At 45.4% G+C, this 15,739-nt stretch overlaps 2 protein-coding genes across 2 annotated transcripts in view; one reads left to right on the top strand and one right to left on the bottom strand.

Annotated features, from left to right (window-relative positions):
* MCM3AP (minichromosome maintenance complex component 3 associated protein) overlaps positions 1-334 on the bottom strand; it is a 27,174-nt gene extending 26,840 nt beyond the window's left edge. Inside the window, exon 1 of the mRNA XM_029959587.1 lies at positions 299-334. Within this exon, the coding sequence (XP_029815447.1) occupies positions 299-334 (36 nt within the window). The remainder of the gene's footprint in view (positions 1-298) is intronic.
* Positions 335-1,137: 803 nt separating this feature from the next.
* POFUT2 (protein O-fucosyltransferase 2) lies at positions 1,138-8,753 on the top strand. The gene is made up of 8 exons (XM_018071662.2): positions 1,138-1,406; positions 1,960-2,104; positions 2,453-2,563; positions 3,339-3,405; positions 5,640-5,765; positions 6,331-6,511; positions 7,292-7,415; positions 7,657-8,753. Exons 2-8 carry the CDS (start codon positions 2,073-2,075, stop codon positions 7,808-7,810), a joined length of 795 nt encoding a protein of 264 aa, XP_017927151.1. The 5' UTR covers positions 1,138-1,406; positions 1,960-2,072; the 3' UTR covers positions 7,811-8,753.
* Positions 8,754-15,739: the final 6,986 nt, after the last annotated feature.

Here is a 15,739-nt window from a genome sequence, read left to right as displayed (position 1 = left end):
TCCCAACTATCAGGCTGTAACGTCGTTGTTGATCTCCTCTGTATTTTCTGGTTACTCCGACATGTCTTTAGGGGACCGCAAATCTAAGATCCCCGATGTCCAATCTTCACCTCCCTCAGGCTTTTGCTTATTGAAGCTTATTGGAGCTAGTCCAGAGAAACTCAAAGCTTCAGTGGTTTAAAGAGCAAGCTGTCAAGAGTCTGTGCAAAGAAACCTAGCCACCAGCTGCCATTAATTAAAATTTAGGAAAGTTATAGTATTTCTAACATGAGAAGTGGCAGCACCACTGGCCCCCCACTGTGTCCAGCCCCAGGTCGATCCTGCCCACCAGCATCACATGCCCCTCTTGTCTCCCGAGGGGACATGGTGGGTCCCTTGTGCAGGTGACCCGCTGTGTCTCTGAACCGTGATTTGGTCAAGAGTCTGTGCAAAGAAACCTAGCCACCAGCTGCCATTAATTAAAATTTAGGAAAGTTATAGTATTTCTAACATGAGCAGTGGCAGCACCACTGGCCCCCACTGTGTCCAGCCCCAGGTCGATCCTGCCCACCAGCATCACATGCCCCTCATGTCTCCCGAGGGGACATGGTGGGTCCCTTGTGCAGGTGACCCGCTGTGTCTCTGAACCGTGATTTGGTAAAGGGCTTCCTTCACCTGCTAGTGCCTTTTTGGGTCGTTTCTGGAAGATGTCGTCAAGGGAACCCACCAACTCCCAGTTGCACCCTTTTCCCCTGCTCCTCTGGAACGTGTCCTCCTGCCTTTATGTTCATCTCACACGAATTAGCCTGGGTAACACGCCAGTAGTTTCACTGTTCTCACCACACACACCACGTTGCTCTCAGGGTGAGCGAGACTTCTGAGGGGTTCTCTCCTTGGCCCGCCACATCCTGCCCCACTGCAGGAAAGGCTCGTGGCATGTGCCACCTTGATGATGCCCCGTGAGGAGAACACAGTGGCCCTCCCAGCCCCTGCAGCACACGCTGCTCTGCCTTCCCTTACTTCTTCCCCTTCCACCTTCTGAGTGCCACAAACTCACGAAAGAGGAACAGTTTCCATCCCAACAGAGTTTGCGTCATGTGATCAGGGGGTAAATGTAAACCACGTAAAAGTTTCAAGCTCATCCCCAAAGTAACGGCATTCCTTTGTTTTCCCCAGATACCTTTTGTACGATGTAAATCCCCCTGAAGGGTTCAACCTTCGCAGAGACGTCTACGTTCGCATTGCTTCCCTTGTAAAGACCCTGCGGAAAAGTGAAAACTGGGTGTTAGTCCTGCCTCCTTGGGGGAGGCTTTATCACTGGCAGAGCCCCGATATCCTTCAGGTCCGGATCCCTTGGTCTGAGTTCTTTGATATCCCAAGCCTCAACAGGAACATCCCTGTCATTGAATATGAGCAGTTCCTTGCAGGTGGAGTATAGGATCATGCAGTTCTACAATTGACTAAATATTTCAGATGGTTTCTTCACAGGTTTGTCCTTATAGAGGGCTTTTAGCCTTATATGTGAAATAATAAAAAGGTTTGAGGGGGTGAGAGAATGGCTGGGAAGGAGTTATACTGAGTTACAAAACCGCTAGGATGAAATAATCCAGTTATTTCGTAACTTCTTTGCTGTCAACTTCCTGTGGTCCCCAGAGACAGACAGTTAACATGTGTGGTTAAATTCAGAGATTTCTGCCTGGTTTTGACCATAGATTTGCACTCCCATGGTCACACCGTTGTGTTTGGCACATTACATCCTACAGAGCTGGGTGGCAGTAACAGGTGGTCACATTGCCTGACCCTTTCAACTTTTCTGGCTCGCACAGAATTTATTTTCCATTTTTTAGAGAGAAAGCAGGGAAGAGAGAGGAGTGTCATACTGGCGTTTCTAGCAGATTTTTAACTGCAAGTGATGCTAGTTCATACCTTTCTCGTGTGGGTTTTCATGCTCACAAATCCTTTGCTTTGCCTTCTGCTCAGAGTCAGGTGGGCCCTTTATTGAACAGATTTATGTGCTACAAGGCTATGCAGAGGGATGGAAAGAAGGAACATGGGAAGAAAAAATCAATGAAAGGCCATGCATTGATCAGCTGATGTATTCCAAGGACAAACATGAGTACTACAGGTAACATCTAGCAGTCCTTTTGATCTTCTTTTCAGTGGTATTCAGTGAGACAGTTGCCTGCTTTTAACAGAATAGACTGGTGTGGTTGTTGCAATGTTATCTGTGAATCCCTGAATGCTCGGGGTTCACGTTTTTTAAAAAAAACCCCATAAATAATAAGATGTATTGATACGAGAAAATCTAACTTTAGAAAATTGTTGTTCCACACAAAAACGGTAAAAAGGAGGTGGCTGGTTTGCTGGCATTATATATTGTCTTTATAGGATGTACTGTTTATTATTTTTGTTACGTATGTGACGTTAATTTAAAATACACGCCTGCGAACCAATCCTTGGTGTTCCCTTTTAGGGGCTGGTTCTGGGGTTACGAGGAAACACGAGGCCTAACCGTCTCTTGTTTGTCTGTCCAAGGATCTGCTTCCATTGTGGCGCCCATCCTTCTGAAGAACACTTCAGCGCAGTGAGTTGCCTTGTCTTACTATTTATTGTTGTCTTGTGTGCCCACAAACCTATTGCCAGGTGTGAAGAGCAGGGGGAACTTAAAGGCTGTATCCCACTGTTGTGCTGCTTCATCGCTGAGTTGCTGTAAACCATTGAAGTCATTACAGAAGGGATTTACACTGTCAGAAATGCTTAACTGTGAACTCGGTGAAGTGCTACAGCGCTAAAATGTAAGAGGAAGTAGCCTTTAGCTCCTTTAAATTCCCTCTCAGGTAGCTAAATGTCCTTGCCATCCTGTGTTTGCCTTTCCTTCCTTTACTCTTTACCTGGTGCTGGGTCAAGAGGGAATAAACAGAGTGGAATCGGTGTTTCTCAGGCCGGGATCTCGGATGGCGAGGTGCAGTGCCTGGTCTCCTGTGGCATCCATCCTCAGTGCTGGGTTTAGAGAAGGCAAGCAGCAAGTTTCGTCTTTCTGATGAGAGCAGTGGGGATCTGTAGTACCTCCCACGGGGAGCAGAGGAAGCAAAGTGCTGTTTTTTAACAGGAATGTTCTTCTGTTGTAGGAGTTCCACCTTAATCCTGGCCAGTGGCAGCATGGTTCCCTTCTCCCTCCAGTGGGCTGTGGGTCACAATTTGCCTTCTAGAGAACAGATTGGCAGCCTGTCCCTCATTCCCTGTGCTCCCTTTGCAAACAGATCATAGCCTGTGCTTTATCCTAGCAAATGTATAAACACATGGTATAATGTAAATTCTATTCCTAAGGGAACTGCACGCAGTTTTACCATTTTTAATAGGTCAGTGATGTTAGACAGAGCTGAAAACCTTCTTCATGACCACTACGGAGGGAAAGATTACTGGAATGTGAGTATTTTTCAGTTAGCTTCTCTGGACTTTTTACTTGCCTCTGCTAAATATTCAGTAACCTCTGTGGGCTTGAGCTTTGCCTCAGGTTTCTTTTCTTGGAAGTAACTTGTGTCTTATGTTTCAGCAAGATGTGCTAGAGATGGTCCTCAGGCTGCTGTGGATTAATGTAACACAGGAATTTGTCCTCTTTTGTCCCTAAAGACCCAGTGCTGCAGGGCATGGTGTTTAGAAGGCCCTCCCCTGTACAACACATCTGCAGTCAGAGGGGAGCAGTTCTTGTTTAGTCAACCTCAAGGTTAGACTTTTCAAAAGAATTCCCAGAAATGCTCAGTATTTTCCCAGCTCTCTCCCCATCATCTTCAATGGCAAAATTCCCATGGGTTTCAAGGTAACTGGTCACCTCCCAAGGGTGTGTGGTAAAGTAATTCCTATGCTAAAAGTTTTAAGAAAAAGTTAAGGCTTAGCCACAGGAAAATTATGTGGAGTGCTTGATATAATTAAAACTGCTAAGAGAAAATGACTCTTATGATACTACAAAACAAGTTACACAGACCTCAGTCTTGTAAGATGTGAGCATCTGGCTATTCACTTGGGATATAGCATATTTTTCAGAAATGGACCAAACAGTAGTTTTCTAACCTTGTGCTTTTCATTGAGAGTGACTTTCCAAACAGAGAAATGCAGCCCACAGATCATTTTTGAGTATGACTTGTAGTCCTGTAAAAGCAGACCTGAAATCCACATGGATCTATAACACACATTCTTAGCAGTGGCACTTTAAATGTTGCCTCAGTGGGTTTGCCTGATGTCCAAACAGAAAGTCACTCACTGCAGCTTGGGCCCAGGGCCTCTTCTCTTTCCATACCCCTCTGAGAAGTACCTCTCCCTTCTCTGTTTCTTTGCAGACAAAAAGGGAGAATATGGAAAGAGTGGCAGTATCAGACATGTAGATTTGAAACATATTCTTCTAAGAGAAGGGGAACCAGGTACAGAGAGCACACACTTCCTGAAGTGTATCAGTGGAGCTCACACATTCACCTGTTTTCTCTTTTACACATGCTGTTGCAAAATAAGTGTCCACACAGACCAGCTGCTGTCAGGGGAGTGGTTTGTGCCTGGGAGAGGCTCGGCACAGCAATACTGCCTGGGTGCCAAATGTGGCGTGGCAGTCACACAGTCCAGCAGGATGAAGCTCAGACATGTTTGACACAAGCATAGCATCCAAAGATGTTCATTGCCTTGCACTGCCATGGGTTTGCTGCCTCTTGGGCATACCATTCATCACACCTCAGGGAAGGTATCCCATGGCCTGACTCGACAGGGAGGAAAAATCTCTCTTTGAACTGCAGCATGAGTGTTCTGCAGCAGACAGCGTGTACATCCTCCCTGATGTCAGTGTTTTGCTGGAGGATTTGGGATGGAGTGAAACCACCCCAGCTGGCAACCAAACCTCAGGCAGCTGCTCGCTTACTCCCCCCCCAGCAGGATTGAGAAGAGAATTGGAAGGGTAAAAGCTGGGAAACTCATGGGTTGAGATAAAGACAGTTTAATAGGGAAAGCAGAAAAGGCCTGGAGTCTTTTTGTTGCATTTCTTTGGTGCCCATCACACGATAGACTTGCATAAAATGAAGAATTAGACCAAACTGCCAAGTGTCCTCTGTAAGCAGCGTAAGTGCTGGGATTTCCTTCTTTCTGTTGTGTGTGCCTGTTAATAAAAGGGCTATATATGACTGTGTGTAATGGTAACTGCATTACAGGAACTTGGAAAGGGTTGTTATCCATAGGTTAAGGACATAACCCTTTTTTTGTCACTTTTCCACTGAATTTGACAGGAATGTCTGTGGCTAGATGCTTAATTTTTTTTAAAGCAGGTTTTATTCTTACAGGTGTTTTGCAAACTAAAGTCTTTGCCCAGCTTTTGTTTCCAAAAGTGAGGTGCATTGCTAGAGTGTTTAATTTGGTATATTATGTGTTCTGTTGTGCAAATAACTGAAGTCTACTCCCTGCACCTGTGTGTTGCAGGGGCAGTTGAGTGTGCTGGTTATAAACGTGATTGTAATTAGAATTAAACAGTTATGTCTCGGATGAAAGGTTAGAAATTGTTGCTTATATTGCTGCGTGGATGTGCCAGGAGTTACCACATTCCGAAGTGCTGTGTATGTGCAGCTATCTCCACTTCTCGTTTTTAGCTCTCCCTTTTTCTGACTTGGCCTCTGCTCTTATTCCCCCAGACCCGTCGGAGCATGGTGTTTGCTAAACACCTCCGGGTGGTGGGAGACGAGTTTAGAAGGAAGTATCTTCAATCCACGGATGAGGCAGACAGGACTCATTACAAGGAGGACTGGACACAGATGAAGGTAAAATCATGACAGTCTGTTTCCCGTAAGAAATGTAATTTTTACTTCATTTGTGTACTCCTGGCTGTGTGCTGCAGGGCGTGTTGGAAGACACAGGTGAGTCTAACTCTCCTGCTCACAGCAGGGCAGACAGGCACGTTCCTTGTGCACCTTCTCCCCGCGTGCCATGAGTTAACGGAGCCTGTTGAGGGGTGCCTGGTTCTGGGTGTCAGATCTTTGCTGCCCTCATTTCGGTAAAGGAAACTTGAATTGCTTCTTGCATTCAGCGTCATGAGTGGGTGGGGAGTTCAGCTGCAAACTGCCAGCTGAGGATTTATTTGGTCAAGGAGAGCAGTTTTTGCTTACGAAGACTTCGTGCTCTAGTTTCTCTTGTGTGATGCAGGCCACCCGGAGATCAAAACATTGCAACGAGTGTCCCAAACTACTCCCAGTCCTTATTTTGAAATTTCTTTCTGCAACTAGAGTGATTCAGTGCCTTATCCAGAGATGATGCATTCTGGCCTTTTTGGTGTGAATGTATAGTGGCGCTCTCAAGTTTTAAAGTTTAGTGGTCTTTCTCTCGTAGGTTAAGACGGGCACAGCTCTAGGTGGTCCATACCTTGGGGTTCATCTCAGAAGGAAAGACTTCATTTGGGGTCACAGAGAAGATGTGCCTTCCCTGCAAGGAGCAGTAAAGAAAATCCGCAGCCTCTTGGAGATGCTTAAACTTGAAAAAGTTTTTGTAGCCACTGATGCTGTCGAGGAGGGTAGGTAGATCCCACTCACTTCAGGATTGGTAACTTCTGACAATGAGTGCTGCCATTGCCACTTCACTTTTATAAACGACTGGGATCAATGCCTCCATCACCGAATGGGAATTGAGCAGGTCTGGGCAGCTGTATCCTTCCAGCTTGAGTAGCTGGTATCAAACCATTCATTTAGTATTTCCCATGGAAGGTTTGACAGTCTCTACAGTGGGGAACTGTGAGTTGAATTTGCCTATTCCTTCTCCTCTTTCTTCCATCCCACGTTTTCTCTGGTAGGAAGGGTCCTCTGAAGTCTCCCACCCAGCCTTCCCCTTGGCTTCCCCTGGCTGTGTGTGGCCAAGGCTTAGAAACCCACAGTGGTGGGCTTTCCCCCACCAGTCCTTATCCCAGGGCTGCACTCCCATCCCAGTGGTATCGAGGGATCTGTTTCGATACATGATGTTAGAATAACTCTGCAAGGCATGGCACCTGCAGCCTTAAGTTTGCTGCCAAGAAAGGCCTCTCGGTACACCTGCCCTGTAGTGAGGCTAATGGGACTAATCTGTTCTTGCAGACTTCCCCGTGCCCTCCGAATTGGCCCCCTCAGCACTGTGTTCCTGCCCCACCAGTTCCCCTCCCCACCCACCATTCTGTGAATTACTGTCTTGTAAAATCTCTCGGTGGATTTTGGTGTCACTTGCTTTGGAACTCTCCGCCCAGGGTTTTCTCAAACACATCACGTGACAGCAGCAGGTTGTTCTTCATAATGTCGAGATAAAATTGTGTCTTTCCTTTTCTCAGAGATTGAATTGCTCAGGAAACTGCTGCCTGAGATGGTGAGGTTTGAACCCTCTTGGGAGGAGCTGGAACTCTATAAGGATGGGGGCTTGGCCGTGATTGACCAGTGGATTTGTGCACATGCAAGGTAGTGAACGTGACTTTTTATTTGAGGAGCCAAATCTTAATGTCACTGTCACAAAACTGAATATGATTTTTGGCCCAGCTGTAGTTCTTTACAAATCATATAAGATATATAATTGCGATGTATATAATAGATGTATAATAGTTATATTGTGTATAGAGATGATGATCATTTCATTATTGTATCATTTCAATGAACAGTAAAGTTGGTCCCCCTCACAAACCCTTTCTGACCTTTTTCACAGGTATTTTATAGGCACCTCAGTTTCAACATTTTCCTTCCGAATCCATGAGGAAAGAGAGATCTTGGGATTTGACCCAAAAACAACTTACAACCGATTTTGTGGTGAAACAGAGAAAAACTGTGAGCAGCCAACTCACTGGAAAATTGTCTATTAAATACAGAGAAATACAAGGGCTTCAGTAATCGTAGAATCATAGAATCAGCTGGGTTGGAATGGACCTCCGAGATCATCAACTCCAACCCTTGATCCACTACTGGAGCATTTCTTACCTGTCCATGGTTCCCTGTGAGGGTCCACAGTCATTTTTAGATAGAAGAGCTCTCTGAAACAATATGATTTTCAATAATATATAGTCTTTAAGTTAAATTTTACAAGTAATTTTTTTTAATACTGATTATAAATTGATAATTGATACCTGTATGTAAAATGGAAAGCTGTCAAGAGGGAACATTCCTGTGCCTAAGGCACTGTGCACCGAATTTGGCTTTGACTTTGTGCATCTTTGACCCCATGCCATGATTACTGTAGTTTAGATAGGAAACATTGCGTGTGTATGTATTAAAAAAAATACACACTGGAGATGTACATTGAAAATAAATTATTTTGGTAGTCAGAACCAGCTAAAAATTACCTTAAACTAGAGGTGTGTGTAAAAGGATTGGTGCACATTTGTCCACAGCAGTGGACATTTTCTCAAAATGCTTTGTCAGGGTATGTGACCTCAGTGGTCAGATTATTTGGGAATAAGTGTGTGAGAGTCTGTTTGTTTGCTTTGGTTTAGAATCTCATGTGTTTACCCTGAAGATGCAAAGCCAAATCATGGCTGCAAACAGAGCCTTGTCCCTGCCTGTGAGCAGGCTGGGGATAATGGCATGTGCCAGCCAACAGCAGCCCTGGGAATGGTGACCCACAGAGCCCACTTCAGTGCAAGCTGGCCATTTGCAGAGTCTGGAACTGAAATTCAGAGCCCAACTTTTTTATGAGGCTGTGGTAGAGATTAGATAGAGGACAGAGAAAAAAAAAGTCGATTCAAACACACTACTGCATCTGCAGGCTGGTGCTTCTGATAACACACCAGACTTGGCTCTTCCATAACCTTTCCATACAACTCACAGAGGGATTTGCCACAAGGCACTGATTTGCTAAGTCAAGTAAACTGAGTAAACACAGCTTCACCTTCAGGGGAATAGCTCCTCCACCTGCCCTTCCCGCCCCAGCCATCACCACCCTCCGTTTGTAACTGCCCTCCACTGAGTACTTACCACTGAGTTTGAAGACGGCCGCAGCAGGAGGGGATGTCACCTGGCTGGAAAAAACCCAGTGCCACCAGGCTGTGGGGAAACATGCCTTGGCCAGGAGCTGCTTTTGGGTCTGGTGCCTCTTGACATGGTGCCACTTATCCGGTGTCATCCAAGTTCTGGCTGAGCTGGGGAGCATGCAGTTAGTGACAGTAGCACGGAACCAGAGAATCAATTACGCTGAAAAAGACCTCTGAGATCGAGTCCAACCTAAACCCATCAAGCCACCACCTCAGATGTCACTTTCACACTGATGGAGTTTTCTTTTGTACGTGCCTGGTCTTTGCTTTCCCTGTTGTTCCTAGGAAAGGTCAAAGAGCTTAACAATGGGTCTTTCCAAAAAGGGTGCATCACCTATGCAGGGGATCTCCCACCTTGCTCCTGTTCCTAATCAGAAACTGATCTGATAAGCCAGGTGATGGAGAGAACAAAAACCTGCCTGAGGGCTAAGATCCATGTCAGTCCCACAAGCAGCTGGCTGTGGAGCAGAACTGACCTGGATCTAACTCCTTTTTAAGACGGATTTCCTCCACGCAGGGTCAGATGAACAGCTGGCTTTGTTGGTGCATGAAAAGGTACATGGCAAGAGCACTGTCTCAGTGGCCTGTGAGTTATGCACCTGCTTCCAGAGGGCTGGATCCAGACTGGCCACATGTCAGTGGCTCCCTGCCCTTCCTCAGCCTTTGCTGCAGCCCTTGATCTGAGCTGAGCTGACATTTCTGTGCCTGGCCAACTGAGCAGAGAGCCATATTCTCCAGAGCTGACCCTTGAGCAGGATGCAAGGGCAGCCCACTTAGGACCAGACTTTCCTGCTTTACTGGGACAGGTGCTGATTAGAGGTGAGCATCAGGTGGTTGGTTTTCTGCCATCCCCAGCCGTGGGGAGTTGGGTTCCCACCCTGGGCAGTGGCACTGCTGGCACATCACAGGGCTCACCCAGTTCTCACCACAGCAGGGCTTAAGGCTACCACCACATGCATGATTCAAACCCAGTGCCAGACTGGGATGGAAATGCTGGTGACCACCTACAAGTCTGCAGAAGTCAGGGACACACCCACTTGGGATTTGAGTGCAAAACAGCATTTTTGACATGCAGCAGCAGTGGCACGGCCCTTCCCACACGGTGACACAGGCCACGTGTCTACAGTGGAGTGTCAGACCTGTCACATACTTTCTTGCCTTCCCCTCTCCCATGCTCTAGCCAGCTCTTCAGGATGTAACCAAAACCACCATTTTAAGGACATGCACAGTATCTGTGATGTTTCACTTATTGTTTTGCTGCCACCAGCAATATTGATATAAAAAAAAATAATGATGAAACTTAGCAATGATATAGCTCTTTATATTTTTGAAATCTCTGTACAAACATTACTTAAACAAAGCAAGGTAGTATGCAAAACAGTCATTGCTTAGAATAATCAACCAATGGGTTGTGCTTCAGTGGTGACACTGGGAGAGGAACAAGAGTGCTGGAAGGGAAGCAACAAACCAGAGGTATAACAAGGTCTCGTCTTCGAAGTTGGAGTTATGAATGGAGAAAGTAAGTGTCAAGGACAGTGTCTGAGAGTGTTCTTTAATATCCTTACACCAGGTAGGTAAAACCAATGTATTTTCACTATCACACAGGAGGATGGGAGAAGAATAACTGCTTAATGCAAATAATATACAGCAATATATATATATATATGTCTGTATAAGTACATATTCACACACACACCCCCCTTTGATCCTAAATTTGCTAAGGATGCCTCAGTCAAACTACAACAGAAATGATATTGGTATGATAACAACGACAATATTAAAAATGTGAAAACAGTGCAGTGACATCAACTGTGGATCTTTCCCTCCAGAGAACAGATATTCCTTAAACTGTTCCATCTGCCGAGGCTGGCTGCAAACACGGCTCTCAATTCCTCTTTCCTGGAATGACTGAAGAAAACAAAACCACAACTACCCCCAGGACTCATTCCTGCCTACGCAAAAGCTGCCGGTGCAATTAACATTCATTCACAGGTGACAGGACAGCCCTTTGGCTGTGAAGGCTCTAAAGAACACCATGTACTGACATCACCCAACAAGGAACTCGTGTCCTATCTGCTCCCCACAGCCCTGCCAGGTCCAGGATTCCAGCCCCAGCTCAGTTCCTGCAGCCCCCCTTGGTTTGCATCGTTCCCAGCTCAACAGAAGTGATGGAAGCAGCAGTTTTATTGGAAGCACCATACTGGCTCAGGCACACAACGCCAGTGGATGTACTAAGGGACTGATTTCCATCCTCCCAGGTGTGTTTTAGGGACAAAAACCTGCCTAGTGATGAAACACCCTCCCCAGCTGGTGGCTCTAAATACCCAGCCTGCCTGCCCAGAGACCCACACGATTTTCTTGCACGGGGAATCAACCCAAAATTGTTGGAAATACTCCAGACCAGTTGTTTGCATAAAGGAAGGGCAGCAAGCCAAGTGGCTAATTCCTTTGGTCCATGCTCCCCATGTCTCCTGCACAAGGGCCTCTCCAGCAAATTTCCCATCCTGTGCCATCATTTCTACATTAGAAACTAGAGAAAGCAGCGATTTCAATTTCTCTCTCCTCCTCCTCCTGCTTCCATCAGATGCTGACTCAGCAATGGCTGAGCACATCCATCCCACTGAGCCACCAGTAGGACAGGGACCAAGCCCAGGAAACTGTCCCCTTCCAGCCCTGTGGCACAGAGTTCAGTGTCCCTTCCAAAATCTTCCTTGCGTCCTTACCAAAACCTGTGCCTCTGTTAGCTGTAGGTAACCCCAGGATCAACATTACCTCCTTCCCCCACAGGAATCTTTTAAGCTCACCTGAAAAAATTTCCTATTAGAAAATAAATAAATAAATAAACAAATAGATAAAGAAACCCAACAAAAACCACACGGTGATTCTGAGACAGGATAATTGTATTTTACACATTTTATTTCTGCGGGTTTTTAGGTTTTAAGCGACATGAGACATTTTTCTTCTGACTGTATCCCTGAATTGCAATTCTGCTTCCTTTCCAGTAAACTTTGGGATAATTTTCACAGTGGACAGCTTTATAATGATAAAAATGCAAAGAATGCAAAGTGTAGCTTCTCTGCAAGCATGAGCCTTCCAAACATAAATTTAAGGAATGGCAATAATCAACTATTTTGAAAACCATGGATATTTAAAAACCCCAAAATTTTAATTATGTGGTGACTGTGACTAAGTCAATTCTTAGACCTGATTCTCAATTCCTGGCTGGTTATTTTTTTAAACACAGCTTGGTTTCCAAAGGCAGCACTTCTCCATGACACAGGCTCTGCCTCATGCTACCAAACACTCTGAACCAACAGTTTTAACTCATGCATATTTGCACTGAGAGCAGGGTGAGTTTGGGGTTTTCCCTGGGGTAGACAGCACTCTTGGACATCACAGAATCATGGAATGGTTTGGGTCGAAAGGGACCTTCAAGACCATCTTGTTCCACCCCCCTGCCATGGGCAGGGACACCTTCCACTAGCCCAGGTTGCTCCAAGCTCCATCCAACCTGGCCTTGGACGCTTCCAGGGATGAGGCAGCCACAGCTTCTCTGGGCAACCTGTGCCAGGGCCTCTCCACCCTCACCGGGAGAATTTCTTCCCTATATCCAATTAAAATCTACCCTCTGTCAGTGGGAAGCCATTCTGCCTTGTCCTGTCACTCCAAGCCCTTGGAACAAGTCCCTCTCCAGCTCTCTTGGAGCCCCCTTTAGACACTGGAAGGGGGTCTCAGGTCTCCACAGAGCCTTCTCTTCTCCAGGTGAACACCCCCAGCTCTCCCAGCCTGTCTTCAGAACCGGACTGATGAAATGCAACACCAGTTCTGAGATCCTCACCCTCTCAGCAGCAAGTTATTTTCGATTTAGAGCAACAGCACCCAAAAATCTTCTACTGCTGAGCTTCCTATGAAGTAACAAGCCATGAAAAGATTTCTCTAAGGAGAAGATGAGAATTGCCAGCTGTCCAGACACCCCACTGCTGCACATCCCTAAGCAAGTGGAGTCACCGTTCCCATCACTACCTGTGTGACATCCACACCACTGGGGGAGAAGTGTAGCTGACAGGCTCTACATGAAACACTCAGACACAAGCAGTAAGAAGTAATCTACAGTTATTACCAGGTCCTGAGTACAGCCATAAGCGATATTTCAAGTGTTAACCTTTAGGCCCAGATTTTCTTAAAATGATCCTGCATAACACATATATATATATATATATGTGTGTGTATATATATATATATGTGTGTGTGTATATATATATATTTCAAACATCTATATTTAAAATTACCTACTTTCATAACCTACAAACTTTACTATAGCCAGACTGCCATCTGGAGAAAAAACATCTTAAATTAGATTTCAAGTATTCATCAACATTAAAGTTGTTGCTCTAAGTCCTTTGAAGGTCCTGAGACAAACACTCAATTACAATTATATAAATATTCAATCAAAATAATTATATAAATATTCAATCAAAAATAAGGGGGGGGAAGTAAAAGAACAGAAGCAGCTCCTAGAGCAGCAGTACAAGTCCCCTGTGCAGGCCAGCTCCCACCCATCCAGCTTTCCAGACCCCTCAGCCTTCCAGCGCTGGTCTCCCATAAAATTTGGCAACTGCCAGAGGCTAAGTTGCCTTATCTTTTGCAGTCACTTGAAATTATATACATCACTATCCCTTCTTGCTCAGTGATAGTGATTTGCAGGGAACCCTCCCAACTGCCTTCTGTGTGTGAACTGCACAAAAAGGAACGAGGGATTGAAGGAAGCCAAGCAGTATTTTATTGACTCCCAGAAGACAGATATGGATTGCACATAACCCTGGAAAACTTCTTTTTAAAATCCTAGAATTATAAACAGGAAAACTCATTCCTCATAAATAACCTGACACCACTCCTTTGTCAAAAGGTTTTGGCATGGAACGTATTTCCTTTACAGTTTAATTCTGATTGTTCATTCGAACAGCTTAAAAAACTAAGTCTATAATAAAACAAATATTTTGCTCATATTTTTGACTTCATTAAAAAAAATAGTTTGAGTCACTACTTTTCTAGTCCTCAAAAAAATTTCAGAGAGACACCAACATTCGAATGAGTCCCTTAAAAATGTGTATTTCACCTAAGAGCAGTAATGACCTTGAGAAAATGCACATGGTGTGAACAGCTTTTCCTCCACCCTGCAGAAACATTCCCATACTCAACTACAGCCCCTAAACAGAACTTCTGCCACATGAACAAGACAAGGCCAATGCCCCAGTGCTTACAAAATCTGACCACATGCATTTAAATTCCTTTTGGAATAGGTCAGTGTACCCCTCAGTTGGATGATGACTGCAAGAGCCTTGTTGGGCTTGCAGGGGCCATGGGAGTGCTTTTAGTTTTAATGAGAAGCAGACAGGGTAACTGAAGCCACCTATGAGGGTGAATTAACACAGCCCATCTCTTGCAGCCTGTCCCCCTGGCAGCTGGAAAAGGCAGTAACCTCTGGAGGCATCAGACTTTTCTGAGGGGATCCCTAGGTCACAGACTCTCTTGTCCTCCCAGAGCAGTGCTTGCTATTATCCACAGAATCACCCAAATGTATTGTTGGCACCTCAGTGCCTTACTTCCAAGACATTAACCCTGAGGCTTCAACTAATGCACGAGTGATTTTCATGTCTGGTCACTTCTTGAAGTGGAAAATAGGTTCCTACTTGAGCAGTAATGTCTTGGCATTCATGATCATCCCAAAGTGGTTTTACACCAAAGCCTCCAACACCCCAGGTACTTGCTAACCCCAGAGGTGCTGGGGCTGAGGTACCTGGCTCCAGTTACAGCCCCACAACATGCAGGCTTTGGCCATGCGGCTAAACCGATTCCTGCTCCGCTCCACTGCTCCGCAGAGGCACCAGCACAGCTCCAACTGCACCTCCGACCCAATGTGGGCCTATGAGCAACCCTTGCCTTCAAAGCACGGACCAGCCTGCTGGTCTGACGTCCTGCGTGGCACAGGTAAGGGGCAGTGAAGCAGAGAACAGGAACCAAGAGCTGGAGTGTTGGTTTGGTCGGATTTGGTTGGGTCAGGAGAAGCCCCATGCCGTGAAGCATCACCTGGTTTGCACAGGGAGCACAGAGGGTCTCTGAGATGATCCTCAGAGAGCACAGGTGACACCTCCATGGGCACGAGCCACGGGATGTGTTTGGACACGTCCCGTACCACACATCATCACCTCATCTGCCACTGATGTCATGAACTAAAAAGCGGTTTTAAGAACTCCTCCTGAATGGACCTCACAATATTCCGCTTCTATCTTACAGTTTGACATAAAGCAGAAGTGTCTACACCTTTAGGAAAAACACTTTTTAAAGTAACAGTCAAAACAAATGAGTGCACCCAATTAGCTTCATGAAGCCCATCACACATGTAAAGCCAAAAGGCAACAAAACCTCAGAGACACAACAACTTGGGTGAAAGCAGATATAACGCCCAGGAAATAAGTTTTAACAACTCTTTTGTCCATTCCAAGAGTTTCTCATTAATACCCAACAGGGGACTGGTTTTGGCAATTCAGGCTTAGTGCCCTTAAAACGAGCAAATTTTTTTTAAGCTGTCACATTACTGTTACAGTTAAGGTTGTATTCTGATGAGTTCCTGGGATATACAAGTCACCTACTTCTAAACGTTATAGGCTTCTGCACATTACAGACTAAACTTCTTAACTTACAAATAATTATTTTTGCTGTTTCCAGTTTACAATGGTAAAAAAAAAATGAAGACTTCACAATGGG

This window comes from Manacus vitellinus, unplaced genomic scaffold (assembly GCF_001715985.3).
Source record: "Manacus vitellinus isolate BGI_N305 unplaced genomic scaffold, ASM171598v3 scaffold_20_pilon, whole genome shotgun sequence".
Classification (NCBI taxonomy): domain Eukaryota; kingdom Metazoa; phylum Chordata; class Aves; order Passeriformes; family Pipridae; genus Manacus; species Manacus vitellinus.
This window is presented reverse-complemented; position numbering and strand designations above follow the sequence as displayed.

Excerpts from the sequence above, each read along its gene's own strand:
- POFUT2 (XM_018071662.2), top strand. The coding sequence starts at position 2,073 with ATGTATTCCAAGGACAAACATGAGTACTACAG. Across the intron at positions 2,564-3,338 it reads CTGAAGAACACTTCAGCGCA|GTCAGTGATGTTAGACAGAG; the intron begins GTGAGTTGCCTT and ends CATTTTTAATAG. Across the intron at positions 5,766-6,330 it reads AGGACTGGACACAGATGAAG|GTTAAGACGGGCACAGCTCT; the intron begins GTAAAATCATGA and ends TTTCTCTCGTAG.